Source organism: Saccopteryx leptura, chromosome 3, assembly GCF_036850995.1.
Source record: "Saccopteryx leptura isolate mSacLep1 chromosome 3, mSacLep1_pri_phased_curated, whole genome shotgun sequence".
NCBI classification, from domain to species: domain Eukaryota; kingdom Metazoa; phylum Chordata; class Mammalia; order Chiroptera; family Emballonuridae; genus Saccopteryx; species Saccopteryx leptura.
The window spans coordinates 160,391,608-160,412,292 of record NC_089505.1 but is presented as its reverse complement, the minus strand read 5'-3'; the positions used below and the strand labels follow the sequence as shown (position 1 = coordinate 160,412,292).

The 20,685-nt window shown below is 41.5% G+C and overlaps 1 protein-coding gene across 3 annotated transcripts in view; it reads left to right on the top strand.

The window, feature by feature from the left end:
* The window catches only part of DDAH1 (dimethylarginine dimethylaminohydrolase 1), a 164,274-nt gene extending 144,879 nt beyond the window's left edge, over positions 1-19,395 (top strand). For all 3 annotated transcript variants that reach the window (XM_066376696.1, XM_066376694.1, XM_066376693.1), the window contains exons 5-6: positions 15,250-15,393; positions 17,688-19,395. In XM_066376696.1, the coding sequence (XP_066232793.1) occupies positions 15,250-15,393; positions 17,688-17,804 (261 nt within the window). In that variant the 3' untranslated portion in view covers positions 17,805-19,395. The remainder of the gene's footprint in view (positions 1-15,249; positions 15,394-17,687) is intronic.
* The last annotated feature ends 1,290 nt before the right edge of the window (positions 19,396-20,685 follow it).

Genomic DNA, 20,685 nt, shown 5'->3' with positions numbered 1-20,685 from the left:
TATATGTATATATTATTACTCTCTGAACTGCTCTAGCTTGCATTCTGCCATTCCTTCCTTATGACTTGAACCTTGAGTTTTAAATGAGCACATCGCCACTTGGAATAAAGTCCACATTTCTCCCTTCCTTTGGACTAGGTCTGAGAGTAAGGCTAAGTATTGCTCAGTGAAATGAAAGCAGAAGCACTGGGTATGAAATCCAGGAAGCCTGGATTTGAAAGAGATAGTGCCTTCTCTCCTTCCTGAGTCCTGCTGCCTGAGAAAAAAGTATGTGATGGTTGGAACACCAACAGCTACTCTACATTATGAGGGCAAGGGCTATATCCAGGGGGTATGGCAGAGCAAAAAGCTAGAAGGACCCTGGACTCCTGATGACTGTCAGGCCACTACATTACACTATGACCTCAAAACATCCACATGAGAGAAAAACAATCTTTTATAAGTCGCTTTGGGAGGCAGGGAATTTATGTTACAGCCCAACTTAGCCCTGCTTGATAAAGGCTGTCTGTCTTAATTAGCCATTAACAGAAAACCCAAATCAAGCTAACATAAAGAATAAAGGAGATTTATTGGTCCACATAGTTCTGAGGTAATGCAGACCTTAAGGTTGATCCATCTGCCCAATGATGTCATCAAAGAACTAGATCCTTTTATCTCTTGCCTCCTCCTTTCACAGATGAGCTGCATTATAATGCTGGCTCCTGTCCAGGGAGCACAGTGCCTGCTAGCCAATTCTGGCTCCCTGCTTCCTCACCCACACTCGGGGAAGGGACATCAGTCCTTCCAAAAAGTGAGGAAGCCTCTTTCAGATCTTATTCATTCTTAGTCCAAATTGGTCATCTGCCCATTCCTGAACCACTAACTCTAACCCAGGGGCTCCAGTTCCCTGACTGCACTAAGGCCTGCTGGGTCATTGTAGCAAACCCACAGGACCACTATGACGTATGTTAAATTTATATATACACCTGTCAGATATTACACACAATTCTGCTATTAAGTCATTTGGAGTTAACTGCTTAATAAATAAAAGTGTTAGATTTGAGGGGCTTGTGGTGTTTATTTTGTTTTGAGGGTGATATTCTTTGGCCTAGAGGCATCATGGCTATATTACTGAGATACCACAGGTGCTATGAATCAAGAAATGAACCTCTGTCCTAGATCCTCCATCCTGGAGTTAGGGATAAACTTAGCTTCTCCTGTTATGTGGGCTGCGCAGGGAGGTGTAGGTTTACAAATGAAAATCAGGGTAGTTATTGAGAAAGCAGGGCTTTAATGTGGGGAAAGCAGCCACAATGTCCTCCAGATCCTTGGAAGAGCTAAACCCTCAATTCCCCTTAGGAGAAGTATTGTTGTCTAAGAAAAGACAGGTCCTTTAGGATTAAGGCAAGACCCTTGAAGGCTTGGGGTCAGCAGGGGACAGTACAGCAGAAGAGAAAGAAAATATCCTTAGTTAGAAGCAATAGGAATGTGGAGATAGGGAAGGAGGGGAGAAATAGGAGTGGGGAGAGGTCTGGACCACGAAACAGAGTTGTCAAGTCTTTGAATACACCAGCGTTTAGCATTCTAAGTGTTTATGTAACTGCAATACTCCAATTTTCCAAACATGAGAAAAGTCTGTTACCCTGTGTGAATAGGTTTTGTTTTTGTTTTCTTGTTTTTTTGAAGCAATCAAAGAATGACTGAGGTCCCTACTTATGTTGACATGATTTAAAGGAGAGATAGCACCTGGAAAATAATTGTCTCCAAATGGATCTAATTCAGTGGAAGCTGATGCCAGCAATAACATGAGAATATAAACTGCTTTCCTTCTTCCTTCTGTACTGGAAACTGGTGGAAATTATGGAGAGGGCACAGAATAGTGCTTCTCAATCCTGTCTACATATTAAAATAATTTCAGGGGAACATTTAAAAAGAAATACTAATGTTTGGCCTACTCTGGACCAAGTAAATACAAAAATCTCTATGGTTGTGGCTCAAAAATCTATATATATTTTTAAAAACTCCCCAGATGATTCTAATTTGTAAATAGGATTGACAGCCACTGGCCTAGGACATTCCATAAATCAAGGAATAGAGGTATAAGACAGTCTTATTTGATCTTTAGAAGAGAAATTCCTTAAATTCTTTCCTCCAAACTGAGACCAATAGAAAAGGCCTGGACACCTTGGTTGTTTGGCACAGCGGTAGAGCATAGGCCTGGCATGTGGATGTCCCAGGTTTTATTCCCAGTCAGGGCACACAGGAGAAGTGACCATCTGCCTCTGTACCCTTTCCCCTCCCACCTTCTGTGTTTCTCGCTCTCTCTTTTCCTCCCACAGTCATGGCTTGATTGGTTCAAGCACATCGGCCTTGGGCACTGAGAATGGCTCTTTGGAGCCTCCACCTGAAGTGCTAAAATAGCATGATTAGAAGTATGGCCCCAGATGGGGAGAGAATCGGCTCCAGATGGGGTTGCCAGGTGGATCCCAGTCCGGCCCCATGTAAGAGTCTGTCTCTCTATCTCTCCCCTCTCACTTGGAAAAGAAGAAAGAAAAAAATAAAAGAATATGAAAAGGCCCGGACTGAGTCAAGAGATGTAGAATGAGTCCTCACTATGCACTTCACTGCCTTTCTGTGATTTTAGGTAACTCACTTAATTTTTCATCTCTGAGCTTCTGTAAAAGAGAAGTGGGCTTGATAATTTCCAAATTCCTGCCTAGTTCTCAAATGTGTTATTCTTAATTTTCTATAAAATGGCATCATTTTCCTGGTGCTCAGAGTACTTTACCAACGTTAAATGTATGACAGTAACAAGGATGATATCCAGACGGAAACCAAGATTTCTCTTCCCTATTTCAGGAATATAAAACCTGAAGCACACAGAGCTCCAGAACTCGCACACAGGAGCAGGCAAGGTGGGGATGGCTGCATTCTTCATTAACCATGGTTTAGTGACAGTCATTTATAGGGGATTTGGGTTTCTTGTGAAAAAGTATGTGGGGACAACGGCTGTTTTGTTAATCACCAATCTACTTTTTTTTCAGGGATCTATTAATTCAGAGGAAGAAGAGTAAACAATATACTTATTTGGAAGTTTGATTTCTTTCTCTTTCTTTTTCTGTTTTTCTTCCTATTTCCCATAAGTATCTACTCTTCTCTTAAAATATGAATACATTTCGTAGGCTTTCTCCTAAAAATAATGGTTCTCAACTTTGTCTGTCAGGGGCATTTGTCAGTGTCACAACATGAGGGATGGAAGAATGGATGCTATTGATATGTAGTAGATAGAGACCAGGGATGCTACTAAATATACTACAATGCACAGGACAGCCCCCCAAACAAAGACTTATCAGCCCAAACTGTCATTAATGCTAAGGGTAAGAAATCCTATCCAAAAATATAATGATCTCTCAACCATGTTTCACAGAAATTTTTATTTCTGAGCATATTAGAGTAAGGTGCTTCTCCCTGATACATTGAAAAACAACAATGGCTCTTGAAAATCAAGTAGCCCGGAAAAAAAAAGAAAGAAAGAAAGTCAAGTAGCCTGGGCCATCAAGAGTGTTTTTCATTATCTGGGCATTCAAGATCTATATACAGTTCCAATATTTATTGGATTTTTGTGTAACATTATTTTCAGACATTAGAACTACTTAGTTTATACATGGGCAAAATTTTCATAACTGGGAAAGAAGCACAGAAATTGAGTAACAAAGCCACACGTAACTGCTCGCAGGGGTGCAAGCCTCCAGAGGCTTTCGTTCCAGCCTTTGAGTGAGGTGGAATTTGGGGACTCTGTATTGGGATGTTCAGGCTCTTTCACTAACAAGTTTAGTGGAGGGGTGAACAAGTTTTGTCTTGGGTGTGTACATGTATAAAAAAGACCTGAAAAACCCATATCAAACTCTTTTTTTCCTTATTGCTACCTATAGGGAAAGGGAAAGAGATAAGAGAGAAATGGGGCAGAGTGGGGAAGACAGAGAACTTCAACTTTTTTTAAATTAGCTTTACTGAGATATAATTTTATATAATAAAATTTACAAATTTTAAATTATGATTCAATGAATTTTGACCAAAGCACTGAGTTGCATTAAGTTCAGTAAGAACTTTAACTTTTTATATTTGAATCTTTTACATGATGCTTATGATTCTGTTCATAATTTGTATTTTTGTTTATAACTTAAAAGCATGTTTTTAGAAGAACTGTTTGAAATGATATAATTATACCTCACTTGATGTTGTAATAGTGACTTACAAAGAATCATCAAGTATGGCAAAATAACAACCAGAAATGAAAGGAAAAGATGTTGTAAAGGGGAAAGAACTATCTGATCTGCTCATTTCCATGTTTAGCCACAGGACATTCAGACGGTAAACTTCCAATCAGTCAATGTGAAAAGGGAAACCCAATCATCTTCTCTTGTATCTATGAGAGCTTCCACTGGTTAGGACAGAGTGAACAGGGCTGGTCCTGAGCTGTAAAGTGAACAAGGCTGTAAAGTATGTGTGTTTGCCCATTTCTTGTCTCTCACCTTGGAGCCTACCCCTCTGCTGCTCAAGAAAAAATAATGCATTGTCACCCACTGTCTTTTTCCATTCCCAATGATTTTGCTCATCTACTTAAAAGAACATCATAGTTAGCTTTGAGGAAACCAACCCGTGTAGTCCAGTAGCAAACTCAGATGACGTCAGGGGTAAGATCTTCTCTGTCTAAATGCAAACTTTTAAAAAACATATGCATGTTGTAAGGCCAGTAGTCATGGCCGTGTGGCCATGCACATGCAGGTTCCCATTGGATTCAGGCAGACAGTAAAGAAACAGTGGAGCCAAAAAATGATAGGCCATTTCATTTATTAAAGTCTCACACCAGCCGATGAGCAAACACACAGAGCTCCCAAAGCCCTGACACATTTTCTTGTTCCACAACCTGGAGAATCTTCTCTGATTTCTCCTACAATCAAAGGCCCCACCAGTCTTAGAGAAGCCAAAAGAACAAAAGCAGGGGAAAAAAAAAAAGAACAACAAAAAAAAACTTGAGTCCCAAATTAAATAATTTGTTCATGATTGAGGATTGAATGGGAGGAAAAGTAAAAGGAGAAAAGGAGAAACAAATAGAAAGGAAAAAATAAGAAAAAGAGAGAAACGAAGGAAGAAAAAAAAGGAAAGAAAAAAAACAAAAACAAAAACAAAACAAAACAAAAAAAAGGGGAGAGAGTGAGAGTTAAGGGTTTTGGAGTGTAACCCTAAAGGAGAGTAAGGATGAAGAAAAGAAATAAAATGTAACACTCATGGGTAGTGTAGTTCAAGAAAAGGGTAGCATAAGATGGGCAGAGAATAAAAGGACCGAGGTGGAGGAAATACAAATAATAATAAAGGCAATAAGAAAGAAGAAACAAACAACAACAACAAAGAGTTAGTGGAACAAGTTGTAAAGTCTGTGGATTTTTCTTGATTTTGAGAGGTTAACTTCTTCCTTTTTCTTTTCTCTCACTCTTCCTGGTCGGTGACTCTGTACCCCAGGTTCTGCCCCTGTGTCATGCTTAGGTAGGGATTTGCAGTTGATGGGATTCTATGGCAATGTCATATAATTGGCTTTAGTCTCGCTGGTAGTCAAGGCTTGTTGGCGTTTGCAGAATCCAACAATGAGAGAGTTTGCTTTCCTGGAGTCTCTCTCCTAGTCTCCCCTTCCTGAATTAGCAGCCTGGTGATCCAGCTATGAGGCTGCCACTGCTTCTCTGTCTGGGGAGTAAGAGGCTCAAAGAGCTGGGAAATCCCCACTCTATCCTCACTCAGCGCAAGGCTCTGGGTAAGGCTCTGGCAGTCAGAGCCTCCAGCGTAATCAGGTGGGGCTGGGAGTCAATTGTTGTCAAGGTGACTGTTCAGCGCCTACCATTCAGTTGGACCACTCAACCCAGGCTTTCCACACTTTGTAGCCTGTTTTGGCTGGGAAGAAGAAGCACTAGTCGCTACTTGCTGTATAGATCTTAATATCTGCCAAGTCCCTCTTGTTAGGTATATCCCTGAATATGGAGGCTCTGTCAGTCAGAAGTTGCCCCCGCCCCTTTAGCGAAAGGCACTGAAAAATATCACGCCTCTTGTCTTGGATCGCTGAACTGGGAGAGATCTTATCAATAAGAGCCCCGTGGGTGCGTAGAGTTCGTGGGTTAAGCTAATTTCAGTGATTGGATCTGCAGCTGTGCTCCAGAAGGTATTTCAGGCTGCCTGCGCGCCCCTCCCCCCAACGCTTGATTGTTAGCTTGAATGGCTGGGTGAGGTGCCCCGCCCACGGAGAGAATCTCCTGACTAGGAAAGACAGGCTTGGCGCCCCTCCCGGACCGCGGAATAGCGCGCGCCGGTGGCCAGGATTCTCTGGACCGCGGCGCGGGGCATGCACGCGGTTTCTCAGTGCACGCCGGTGGCCGGGACTCTCTGGACCGCGGCACGGGGCGCACGCGTGGTTTCCCAGTGCACGCCGGTGGCCAGGACTCTCTGGACCGCGGCACGGGGCACACGCGTGGTTTCCCAGTGCATGCCAGTGGCCGGGACTCTCCGGACTGTGGCAAGGGGCGCGCGCGTGCGCGGTTTCTCCGGGCACACCGGCTGCCGCTCCCCGAGTGTGGGCAGGCAGCTGCACGTGTGGGTTGACTCACCACAGGCGTACTCCCTCCTCGGCAACAGTTCTTTCGCTTTCAGAGTGTGTGTGGAACTCCGGAATGCTCCAAGGATAAATTTTTCTGTTTCTAGTTGATAAATTTGTTGAGATTTTGGGGAGATCTGTCGGACGTGCTGCTCATGGCGCCATTTCCGTGACGTCACTCCTAATTAATTCTTGATGCATGAATAAATGAATGAATGATTTTAGATATCTAATAACAATGAAAAATATAATTGAGCATCATATATTGTATATCTCAATAGAATCTATAATCAGCTGCTTTTAATATTGGCTCAGTTTTGATATGTTGAGGTGGGTGTATACGGGCCTGACATGTGGTGGCGCAGTGGATAAAGCATCGACCTGAGGTCGTCAGTTTGAAACCCCGGGCTTACTGGTCAAGGCACATATGGAAGTTGATGTTTCCTACTCCCACCCCCCACCCGTTCTCTCTCTTTTCTCTAAATTGAATAAATAAAATCTTTTTAAAATATTCTAAAAAGAGAGAGAGAGATGGTGTATATGTATATTTCATAGAAAGATCAATCAAGAGCAAGCCAAAAATGTGCTCTGAAGATTTCCTAAATATCTCTAAATACCTTCTATCTCTATGCACCTTTGCTTCCATATTTGACCAATAAGTCTTAAATTGTTCTGTGACACAACATAGCCCAAGAATTATTTGTTTTAAAATAACTGATGTAATACAAAGAAACCATGAGTAACAAACAAGTGGGAGAATAGAGCTGCCTTCCAGTCCTTTGGATGAGAAAATTCCCAGAAATGTTGGGAACTGCCGGAAATGCCTAGTTGTTAATGCACTAGCCATGTAAAGTCACTTGGGCTGAAAGCCAGACATTTCCCACTCTGCTTTGTGACAGCTCCTCCCTGGGGAGCTCAGCCAATTCCTCCAACCCAGCAGCTGTGAAACAGACCACATGTGGCCAAGATGATGCTCAGAGCCATTTCCTCTCTATTGTGTGCCTTCTTTGTTAAGGAGAAGCCTATGATAGAAGTAAGGTTGGCTTTCTATTTCCTGCTCGCATATGCCTGTCCTACCTTAAATTATACATTACCATCTCCAGAAGGCAGAGCCTGTGACTGTATTACCTTGGCATCTTTTTCCCTTTTCTACCTCCCTCCACTATGTGCCTATCAAAAGACTGTTGAAATCAACCAAACACCAATTATATCCAATCCCAATAATAATTACTCCGTTTGCACATGGAAAAATTCCTTTGGGAAATGGCAAAAGTCAGAAAAGGCGTTTAAAGGCATCTTGACTTCTCCAATCTCCCCCCATAGCCCTGTAGAACTCCTATGTATTATCCAAAATCTGGGGGCTCTGGGGAATCTGTAATGCTGTGGAATGTTTAGGACTTTCTTCTTTCGGTTCTGTCTTGGGTCACCGTGTGAAGCCGGAAGAACAGTCCCTGTGGTTAAAAGAATATTTTCCATAGAGTCTGGGGCAATACACCTCCTTCACCATTTTTAGGGAAAAAATGTTGAAACATGGAACTAAACAGCGCTATAGCACCTTTTGGGATATTTGAAATGATGCTCGTCTCTGAAAAAGGCTTCTGTGCATCCACAAAGCAGAAACAAAACCTGTTCCTCCCCTTCGCCCTGGCTCTTCAGGAGCCTGAGCTCTCAGAGGTGCCGCCCTGCCAGGCGGGCCTGAAAGTACCTCCTTCCAGGGCCCATTTCAACACAACCGGGGGAAGATGTTAGAGAGACAGACAGTCTCCTGAATCTGTTTCTATGAGTGTGTTCCCCTCTGAATGACGAGCACCCTGCATTATGTGTGTACACACACACACACACACCACACACATGTGTGCGCATATATATATATATATATATATATATATATATATATATATATATCCTGAACCCAGCTATAAATAAATGGCAAGCTGTCTTATTCAGACAATAACAACATAAGAGAAAGGAAAATAATCACTGTGAGAGGAAAAGAGAAACCTGTTCTTTGTCCCAAAAAGACAGAAATTCTTTGTGTTTAAAATAAAGACCTTTAAATGGTGATGGAAGGATACTTGACTTGGGGTGGTGAACACACAATACAATATACAGATGAAATATTGTAGAATTCTACGCCTGAAACCGATACGATTTTACTAACCACTGTCACCCCCAATAAATTTAATAAAAAATAAAGTAAAATAGCATGACCAGGCAATGGATAGAGTGGATAGAGTGTTGACCTAGGATGCAGAGGACCAAGGTTCGAAACCCTGAGATCACCAGCTTGAGCGCGGGCTCATCTGGCTTGAGCATGCGCTCACCAGCTTGAGTGCAGGGTTTCTGGCTTAAGCCCAAAGGTCAATGGCTTGAAGCTCAAGGTCATTGACTTACTTGAGCCCAAGGTCACTGGCTTGAGCAAGGGGTCACTGGCTCAGTTGGAGCCCCCTGTTCAAGGCACACATAAGAAAGCAATCAATGAACAATTAAGGTGCCACAATGAAGAATTGATGCTTCTCATCTCTCTCCCTTCCTGTCTGTCTGTCCCTATCTGTCCCTCTCTCTGTCTCTCTCTGTCTCTCTCACTAAAAACAAAAAAAGTAAAATAAAATAAACACCTTTAGCTTTTACATTTAAAAAATATTTTTTGTTTATTACCTATAGTTACCATTTCCTAAATCGTTTTCATTTAGAAAGACTATTCCTCACATAGCTTTTCCGTTATTTTCTTTCCACAGTTAAGCAGAACCATTTACTGTTCCAAATGGGGCCTGTTCTGTTATTAAAAGTCACTTCTTTTGGCACATTTTCTAACCTGTCTTAAAATGATAACCCTGGGGCCTTGATAAATTAATTGAAAAACTTTTTTTAAGGTGACTTTGGTGGTTTTAAGACATTTATTTTAAGAGTAACTCTGAGTAGAACTTAGCAGTGAATTACTTTATATATTCCCAGTATTAAATTACTTCCTCACTAAAGATATTATCATTCCTCACAGTAATGAAAAAAATTAAACTATCCTGACACAGTGCTAGGTTAAGTGTGTGTGTTATGTGCTATTGAGTTTGTTCCAACTCCTGGAAACCCCATGGATGAGTGATGTGCGCAATGTCCTGGCTCCAGCACCCTGCCTGGCTGCTTGTAGACTCACGCCTATGGCTTCTTCTATGGAATCAACCCATCTCAGATTTGTTCTTCCTATTTTCCTGTTGCCTTCTATTTTTCCTTTCCCAAGGAACCCTGCTTCCTCATGATGTGCCTGAAGTAAAACAGTTTCAGCTTTGTCATTTTTGCCTCCAGTGATGTTTCCGGATTCATTTGTTTTTGGACCCAATTGTTCATCTTTCTAATGGTTCAGGTATCCATCGAGCTCTTCTTCAACACCAGATTTTTTAAATGATTACTGGCCATTATGTCAATAATTTTAGGAATGCTCCCACTAGAAGCTATAAATTATAAGACCCAGAAAACAGAGAAACACTAAAGAGTGAGGAGAAGCAGCAATTAGAATGTCAAATAAATGTCTTTAACTGAAGAACAGGACAAACACATAGGAACTGGGTAGATGGGAGGATTGTTCACTCAGGAGGTGAGGGTGGGAGTGGGGCATGCTTGGAGAGCACAGGAGCCCAAGTTAATAAAGCACAGCAGGGAAAGGAAGCACAGTCTCTGTTACTCCAAAACAAACTGGGCGCTCTCTGAGGTGGGCACCTCCTTGGAATTTTAGTTTGCTCCCTTACTGATAAACAAGAAATCAGCCCTGATAACAATCCTTGGATCCTTGGTAACACTTCCTCTAGGATGTAAAACATTCCATGTTTCTGCCTCAGAGCCACCACCGGATGTGCATGAGTCAGACTGAGAGGTAGGAAATTTGGCCAGGCTGCTTATAGGACCAGTGAAGGTATAGTCAGCCTGTGAGGGGTGGTCTTGCCATGCTTATTTCTCTTCCAGCTCATCTTGTACATAGGTTATTTCTTTGTGTATGAGCAAAGAGTGTAACAAATCATCTATAGACCATGAATTAACCTGGAAACCAACTGGCAATTATCTAGTGCTTGTGAATGGTGAGACCAACTAGGCTCAATGTGATAGACCAAAATATGCTACCCACAATCCTCCCAATTGCTTAGAAAATTAAATCAATGGAAATACAAGATTTTGGGGGTGGGGGGACTGTTAGTTTGTGTCCAATCTTGACCAGGTAATGACTGTACATACCACATTTTCAGGATCTTTGTGAGACCCTTGAATCACTGGGGTTCAACTTAGTAGACCTCTGGCCCAGGGCACTATCTCCTTACTGGTCTGGAAGAAATCCTGAACTTCTGGGGTCAGTTAGGCCCAAACCCTGTGAAGGATCAGTCTGGTTCTAACTGCAAACATGAGCAGACTGACCATGTTGGCCCTCCTTCAACAGGACACAGTAAGCAGAGATTCAGACATAGTGTAATCCTACTCCCTGTACCAGGAAAGAAGCACGCTGGTCAGACAGACCAAGAGTAATTGCTGAAAAGTCACACAAAGCCTAAGTTCTAGCTTGCAATTAGAAACAGCCCCACTTATGTCATGAAGAAACCAATCTGCTCTTCTGGTTCCGGAGCCATTTTACTAAACCAAGGGTTACAAACCAACAGAGGCATTTGTGTTCATTTCACTATACACAACATTGTTTTTCTTTCCTTCTGTTTTAATGCTTTTAGGTGCTGTGCATGCTCTAGTTCACCCCAGGTCCACCATTCCTGGTGTCCTTGTCTTGTGTCCTTTGGGTTGGGATCACAGAGTCATTTGGGTTGGGATCACAGAGTCTTGTGTCCTTCTGTACAGCAGAAAGAAAAAGACAAACGTTGGCCTCATTGATTTCAGCCTGGTTTACTTTATGTAATGAACTGTATTTATATTTCTGGACATAGATCACGCCTTGTTTTTCTGAGGAAATTCAGTTGTTCCCATATGTAATTGCTCACACAGTCCGTTCTCGTGTGCTTCTGAGGTCCCCTATATCCTTTGAAAGGAATGAAGAAATGAGTCAATTAGCTACAAACATATTTCAATCATCTGCTATATACAGGTGACTTGTAAACAACAAAGAAGGAAGAATGCTCACATTTATTACACACCTAATATGTGCTGGGGGCTTGTGCTACGCACTCCACATACATGATCTGTTTTGTTCTGTTCTGTTTTAAAAAATAATCTTCAATGTTGCCTAATGGGGAATGGGTATGACATTGCCATCCCATTTTAAAGCTGAAGGAATTGAAGCTCAGAGAGTTTAAGTAACTTGCTCAGGGTCACAGAGTTAGTGTTTTGTAGAGCAAGACTGCAGACCCAGACCTTTCTGACTTCAAAGCCCCTGCTTTGTTCACTGCACTATGCCTAAGCCTCCTTCAAGGAGCTAGCAGTCCATTTGAAAAAAAAACAAACTTTGTAAAAACTTTCATATTAAAATTTGTCCTAATTATGAAAAGTCTGGGAACTTTCCAGCAATTCTCTCTAGGTGATCCAGGCAGAAGGGATACTAAACCCGCAAGACCATTGGATTCCCTATGTAGGCTTTAGAACACAGGACACTAGGGAAAACACCATAGGAATATGACGGGTATAGTACTATGGGGTTTTAAGAATAAAGATAGACCTCCAAAACAAGCTATTTTAAGAGTGAAGTTAAAGGTTAAAGCTTGCCAGAATAGGAGATGGGATTGCAGACTAGAAACTTGAACTTTGACTGGTCATGCTGTCATAAAATACTAGTGGCTTATTTAAGGGCTTGTTACTGTGTCTTATTATGTACATTATCTCTACTTAACTTTCACAATAAGTATAAAAGACTGTTATTATCCAAATTTTATAGGTGAGGAAACAAGAAGTAAAAAAAAAAAAAAAAAAAAGCTTAAATTTACATAGCTCAGGAAGGTTAAAGCTGAGACTCAACCCCAGCTCTCACTCCACAGCTGGGGCTTTAATGTACCCCTTCCACACAATAATAAATGGAAACCACCATTACTGTGTTTTGAAAGTAGCCAAAAAGGAAATCTGCATAAAACTGCCAGTTCATAATAGAAGAGGACTATTTAGGTCTGGATTTTTTTTCTTTTATACCAGCCACTTCATATTTTTTTTGAGCATATTGTTTTGTAAAGAGGGCTAAACTGAATGTTATTAGTTTGCTTAAAATAGTTCATCTTTAAGAGTGTCGTTAACTTCTTAGTTGTCCACATATTTGAATATATTTAAGATTTCTCAATCCATGCTCTAAAGAAGAGCCCACCCTACAACTAGTGTACTCTGTGGACCTGTTGTTTCAAAGAACAGTTTAAATTATAAAGTGCAAGAGAGATGCTGAGTCTAGTTCTATAGCTACACCAAACTGTACTGTACCATAAAAGATAGGATTGCATATGAAAAAGAATTGCATGGTATCACAAGAAAAATAATAAGTACTAAACAAATGTAACAACAACAAACATGCAGGTGTTGATGGTAGTCTGTAGGAGAGAGAGATCGCAGCGGCTGTGGAGGTCAAGGAGAGCAGAGTGAGACAATTAATTAATAAGGCTTCGAGGTGCACAGATCTGGACTTGACTTCACCTAGATGGCCTCAAGCTTTTAAAATCCAGTTTCTTTATCAATAAAATAGGAATTTTGAAATAAGATAATAGATGTAATCGCCCCCTGATGGGCATGCCAGGTGGATCCTGGTCGGGCGCATGTGGGAGTCTGACTGCCTCCCTACTTCTAACTTCGGAAAAAATAAAAAATAAATTTTAAAAAATTAAGTTAAAATAGTAAAATAAAATAAAAAAAGATAACAGATGTAAAATATTTAGCATGGTGCGCTGCTTGGTCTCGCTGTAATGTAATTATCTATTTGTCAGACTCCTTCATTGGACTGTGACATCTTCTAAGACTGGGTCTATGTCCTGCTCATCTCTGTGTCTGAGCCTTTGACATAGTGCATAGGCTCATTCCATTCTTTATGTTTCCTTCTCTCTAAAGCAGGGGTCCCCAAACTACGGCCCGCAGGCCACATGCGGCCCCCTGAGGCCATTTATCTGGCCCCCGCCGCACTTCTGGAAGGGGCACTTCTTTCATAGGTGGTCAGTGGAGGAGCATAGTTCCCATTGAAATACTGGTCAGTTTGTTGATTTAAATTTACTTGTTTGTTATTTTAAATATTGTATTTCTTCCCGTTTTGTTTTTTTACTTTAAAATAAGATATGTGCAGTGTGCATAGGGATTTGTTCATAGTTTTTTTTGTAGTCCGGCCCTCCAACGGTCTGAGGGACGGTGAACTGGCCCCCTGTGTAAAAAGTTTGGGGACCCCTGCTCTAAAGGATGTCCCATCATCAGATTACTCCGGGCCTCTCTCGCTCTTGACATATGTCGCTAGGAGAAGTGAATAGTTCACCTAATTGGTGAGTCAGGAAGGGCTTACGACATGCCGCTCCTCACATTCTCCTGGGAACATGCAGTCTCTTCCACACTTCCGTACCATAAACCTCACCGTCCAATGCTGCCATGACCGCGGGGGCAAATCTGCCTGATTCTGGGCTCTAGTAACGTGCAACACATTTTCACACAAATATTGAAGGGTAGAAAGATGCCTGTTTGGTAAGAAATATTAGAGCAAGATTGTGGAAAAGATCGTGGTAATACCTTCATTATGACATTTTGGCAGATTCCTTAAAACATAAGGTTATTGATAAAGAATGGAAAAAGTCTACGTGGCAAGGCCCAAAGTAATATTTGCTTTGCTTTTGATGTTTGCACATTTTTGTTGTGTATGTGGTTTGGGGAGGGAGTTGTTTGGAGGAGTCTTGTTTTGATTGCGTTGAGGAGGTGATGATGGGGTATTAACATTTTAAATTTTGTGCAGACTTCTTTTTGAATTATTATAAAGTTATTTTATACTAAGATACTAATAAACCCATTATTCAATGAATAGACCTGTTATGACAGTTTTTATTCAAGTGTGGTCCCTGGATCTGTCTCAGAATTACCTGGCGGGCTTTCAGAATGCAAATTTCTGACGCTCACATCAAGTCTATTAAGCCAGAATCAGGTGGCAGGAGATAAAGCCTAGGAATACAAATTTCACATTCTCCCCAGGTGATTTTTATACTAATTGTACTAGCAGGTATGCCCTTCGTACACCTGCTGACAGACAGGTGTATTTAAATGTTCATAGGAGACAAATTGTGTGTCTCTGTGTGTAGCTACTGCTAAATCGGATCACTGACCATTCTGATGACTGTGGCAGTCTTCTTCCCCTGCAGACCAGGTCAGCCCTGCTTACTCAGCCAAGGATGACATCAAAACTCCAGCTGGGCCTCATATACATGTGGCCATTTTGTGTCTTACTGATAGGTCTTATGACAGTTACAAAACCTTTTAAAAATTAGAGACCACACACTTTTAAAAGAACAAGAAGAAGAAGAACCCCTGCAAAGAGGCACAGCTTTCTCAGGTTCCCCCCGGCTCTAAGTGACTGGAGGTGGTAGACAGGAACTTCCACACAGAGCAATGTTCTCAGGCTTCTGTTGCAAGCTTATCGCCCATTACACTGCCTTCCTTCTGCTTGAGAGTGTGGAGAGACACTCTGCTAAAGCCTGCTGTGTTTCTCTTTATAGATCATGCAACAGATGAGTGACCACCGCTATGACAAACTCACCGTGCCTGATGACGTGGCTGCAAACTGTTTATACCTAAATATCCCTGGCAAAGGCCATGTCTTGCTGCACCGAACCCCCGAAGAGTACCCAGAAAGTGCGAAGGTAAAAACCATCCTTCCTGCCCACTGCAGCTAGGTAGGCTTCCCTGACAATCTTCCTAGGGGGGATTTTTTTTCATGTGACAGATTAACAGGATCTTCCTTTTCCTCTATACATACCGTATTAATAGGAGAGCAGAAAGGATCATGTAATTTAGGGCTCAAGGAAAGTATATTAAATGCACTCTTCTCATTCGTGTTATGAGTCACTAACTGACGCACAGTAATTGATATCAGCATGCCTGGTATTCAGAGCTTTTCAGACCCAGACCTTTCTGACTCCAAAGCCCCTGCTTTGTTCACTGCACTATGCCTAAGCCTCCTTCAAGGAGCTAACAGTCCGTTTGAAAAGACAGAAACTTTGTAAAAACTCTCATATTAAAATTTGTCCTAATTATGACAAATTTATGACACTCTGCTCCCCTCTGACTAAATACTAAATATACTTCCCCACACTCAGATACTCAGTAAGCAGAGAGACCTACAATTAGATAGATGGTCAACTGTCTCACTGTTTTCTGACAAATCTGAGCTGGCCCTCATCAGAGGGTCATTTGTTTCTCAAAGGCAGAGGCGTGTGAATGACCCAAAGAGGTGGGTGCTCATCGTCAGGGCTGCAGAAAGAAGGGGCCACTCGTCCTAGGTAGCCCAGTGAGCATTAAAGTACTCTGTCAGAAAGCCAGAGCAGAGTGCACTTGGAACCAGCCACTGCCCCTCTGAGAGTCTGTGCATGTGTGTTCCAACAAGGGAATGGTACCTGGGTAGGGGATTCTGGGGTCGTCCTTGTTTGGGGGGCACACCACCAGTCTCAGCTGTACACTTTAGTCATTTCCATTTAATCCTACCAAGCGAATAAAACAGTGCTCATCTGCAGATCTGTCAAGTGTCCCTATCTTTCAGGCATTCAGCATCTTCATGTCTGTCCAGTAGAAAAGCTGGTTACACTAAGCATGCAGAAGAACCTTAAGTAATCATTGATTTTACTTTTTTTTATATCTTAAGCTTTCAAATTTTAGGTGAAATTTTATGCCACCTTTTAACTATGAATACTGTTTAATTTCTAGGCTTATATATAATCCATCTCCCTCCCCTCTTAACAGATAAAAAGATAAGGGTGGGAGAATCATAAACAATTTTTTCTCTATTTCCATGGCTGAAGTGTGAACCTGAGAAAAAGGTGCGACTCCTGACTCCAGACTGGCCCTAACCAGCTCTGGATGAATAATGGGTCCCATGCTTAATGTGCAGCAGGGTTGTTAAAAACAGATTCCTAGACCCCCACCCTGCAATCTATGATATCAACAAGCACTCATATCCAATAATTCACTTGGAATTTTGCAGCTCTGGATCCTTTGTGCCTTTTCAGCCATGTTGATCATCTGACAGCCAGATGATCATTATTAACTGCTTCTGAATTTAGCCTTTGTCATCACAAGAAAAGGTAACATCCACATTTACTGAGGGCTTCCCCTGTGCCAGGCAATTGCCAGGCATGCTACCTGCATTAACTTATAGTCCTATGAGGGTGCTATTCTTATCCAAATCTTTCAGAAAGTAACCCAAGGCTCAGAGAGGATGTCATCTGACTGAAGTCACAGGTTAGGCAGTAGGTTGACAGAACTGGATTTGGAACCCACCTCTATCTGGCTCCAGCGCTCTTAACCACTGAAGGAATTTTAAGAAACAAAGTGCTTCCTGAACAAGCATGGTAGATTGCTTTTCGGTAGTGTGTTTTCAAGTGATTTTTTTAAATGTGCTTTGTTTGATCATCAGAGAAAAACGTATGGACTGTTAATTTGAAGTTTTGACACATGCTTCCTATGAGTGTCAAAACATGTTATAAAATTCACACCTGTAATTAAAAAGCAGTTGGACCTGAAATGCTTCACTTAAATTATATTTTCTCCAGTTTTTCCCAATGGTGTAAGGAAAGAAAGAGTAAAGTATAGTTTGGAGGGTTTTAAAGTGTGGAAAGAGTAATACTCAGACTGAAAACACAGCCACCGCCTTTCCTATATCACTGACTCTAGCAATGACAACATCTCCAGTACCAACCACATTCTGACACATCTCTGGCTTTGAGGTTAAAGCCCAGAGCTAGTGGTTAACCAGTGCTCCTAGCTCTATGAGTACGGCTGTGGGCATGTGTGTGGTCTAAACTGCATGCACATCTTGGGTTAAATAGGTGAAAACCCCAAATTCACAGCCAAATTAGTTCTCTACACCAGGCGAAGAGCAGGTGGTGAGACAGAAGCCGAAGCATAACCCTTCTCTCCCTTTCCTTGGTTCCTGCTGTAGGTGTATGAAAAGCTGAAGGACCACATGCTGATCCCCGTGGGCCTCTCGGAACTGGAAAAGGTGGATGGGCTGCTCACCTGCTGCTCGGTTTTTATTAACAAGAAGGTAGACTCCTGAGTGGCAGTCCCTCCCTGCAGCCGCAATGCACATCCACAAGGCCGACAACTGTCCCCAGTCCTGTCGTTTCCATTGACAATCTACTGTGCCACTGTGCTACTAACTCCGGTTTACAGAAGTTTAATTTTAGGTTTAATTGCCTCATTCTGCACCTTCCCTCCCTCCCCTCATGGTGGCACCTAAACTGTGGATTTGCTAAATGAAGTAAGCAGCCTAGAAAATATAGAGCTAATGAATTATTGAAGTGTGATTAATGATTGTAAAGAAACACTCAGTTAGTGTTTGAATTATTAGTGAGAAAATTATTTAGTTGACAATATGTGCTGAAGAATGTCTTCTTGATCAGTCAGATGAGCTGGAACTTTGTTTTCTTTGTCATTCATCATCTTCGCTTCCTGCGAAATGCCCTGATCCATGGATTCTCCCTTTTTCCCTCTTTTTTTTTCTTGCAAACTCTGAAAACTTTTTTCCAGTTACTTTCTTTTGCTTTTCTCACTTCTATCACAGTCACTTTGACCTTGGGTGAGATCAGGGGTCTTGCCTTCTAGATCCTTCCCTGCCAGGTCAGCCTGTCTGCCGTCGGTCTTCTCTGCCTCGTGGCGACATCTCCCACCTCCCGCTCTCTCCCTCAGAAGGGCAAATGGGTCCCTCCACAGAACTGTGAACAAAAGCAGAGCAGCTGTTCAGGGGACAGTTAGCTGCACCGAGGTACATCCTGTCAGGGTTTCCCCAGAAATCGGAATTCCAGAGGAAGCAGGGCACCACACCTAGGAGGGTCAGGTTGGCACCAGATGGTTGCTAGGGAGTCGTACATCAGGAAGCTTGGACACATTCCATGAGTACAACATCCTAGAAAGTCTTTAAGTCACATTCCATGAATTTTTGCTTTGTTACTGGCCATATACAGACCTTGGGAAAAAGTCTTATTTTTTCTTCAGTTCATTTCCATTTCCTCCCATTGTGACTCACCCTATTACCAGCCTTCTACCCCCAGCAATTATCCTGGCCTGGCAGAGGTATTTCTTTCAGAAGAGACATCACATCTCAAACTGTTATCAATGATCTAGCTTGAGCCAGATGAAGCATGTTCAGAAAGTGATTGGCTTGGTGCCTGAAACCAGCTGCTGACAATGGGCACTTCTTTGAAATATCCATGAATATTTACTGTGGAATTTCATTAAAATGTCTTTCCTCTCTAGCCTTTAAATTATACAACCTTCAACTGGCATGGACTTCTTACTAAAACAATGCAACAGAGAAGGGAGAGATTATTGTCTTTTACTTAAAACCTGAAAGAATCAGCCTTCAGCAGGCCAGGGAAATGGTACTTTCCAAGGAAAGGTGACTGACTCAGGCACGTTCTTGAGTTTTCTAGTATATCCACCTTTCCTAAATTGCCTGTGGCTTGTTGTTTAACAGGAAGAATCAGGGAGATTAAGAAATAGGACTTCAAGTCTTGCTCTGCTTACCTTTGTGTATGTAATTAAACATTTCTTATGTTTGATGATCAAGAGAGAATTACCTTCATTCATTTCATCTTCCCTTAGTAAGTGGCAGTAATAAACCTCTGAGATAACCAAGACATCTTTAACCACTCTGTGTCTTTTTCATTTATTTAATGATTTATTTTGCCAGAATTGCAAGAAATTCCTTCTCCTCCTCCACCTCCTTGTTGCTTAACTTCAGAATTCATTTCACATACAAATATCTAATAATATACATCCTATGGATAAACAATTATCTTGGTCAATGTCATATTTCCAACTGTCTTATCATGAGTGAATAACATGTTTTTACCAAAGAGAGAATGAACTTGTGCCCAAGTTAATAAAGAAAGATTATCCTCAGCAGTTACAGTTCCCTTTGAGGTTAAATATGGCCTTATGCTGACAGAAGCAGAAATCCCCTTGGGAGAGGTCAACATCTCAAAAACAATCATGGAACAACTAACCCAATCAGCTGGTTTAGGCTGAATATTAAAGCGAACCGGTACATAATTTTCAACATCTTTATCTATATCATTCCAAATGAAAGAACTAGTCCTTTTAGGGTTCAGTCCATTTTAAGCAGAATGATTTTTTTAACACTTTGTCCAACCAAGGCTGTTTTCACTTTTCCTTTCCTTTCCTTCTTTCCCTCTTTCCTTCACTTGGTCTCAAGAAATCACTTAGGATCTGTGTGCCTCTTCTACGGAACCTTCTTCTGCAAAGCTATGTCACCAACAAGGCTGGCTTCTTTGGACTACCCATGAGATAGGATGATGTGAAAATCTAAAACATTTGCAGCACAGTAGTGTTACTCCTTTGACGTTCTCATCAGCATAATGTTGCCTTTGAAGAAGAAAGGTAACCTGTTGCATAGCTTCCCCTCTTGACCATTGTGATTTATAAGGATAGAAAAACTCACAAAAACTGCTTTTTAACATTAGTACTTATATTTAAGTAAGTCAAGGTTTGAATTATTTGGTCAGTAAGATTCAGTTTAGTAAGGACAATATAGAGAAAGTACGTTATTTAGCATTATTTCTTCAATTATGATGGATTGCTATAGAAATCAACAGGCAGATCTCACTAATGTGTATTGATTCCTCTTTTAAGCTACTGTGAACAGATAGATTACTGAGGTCATCTCTTCATCCCTAAGGGGAGAAAATAGTCTGTAGATGAATACTGTGACTTAGGTAGAGCTGCATGTTAGTCTTTGTAATTATTTATTCTTTCACATTCTGTAGAACTCAGACACAATTTCCTACATGGCGTTAGGTCTGTGCATTTTATTTTACTGACCATCTTGTTCCAGCCAATATATGATTATCCACTCCGTGTGCCAAAACCAGTGACGCCTTTCACGACCCCTTAGTCCAGAGAAGTTCTGCACTGAT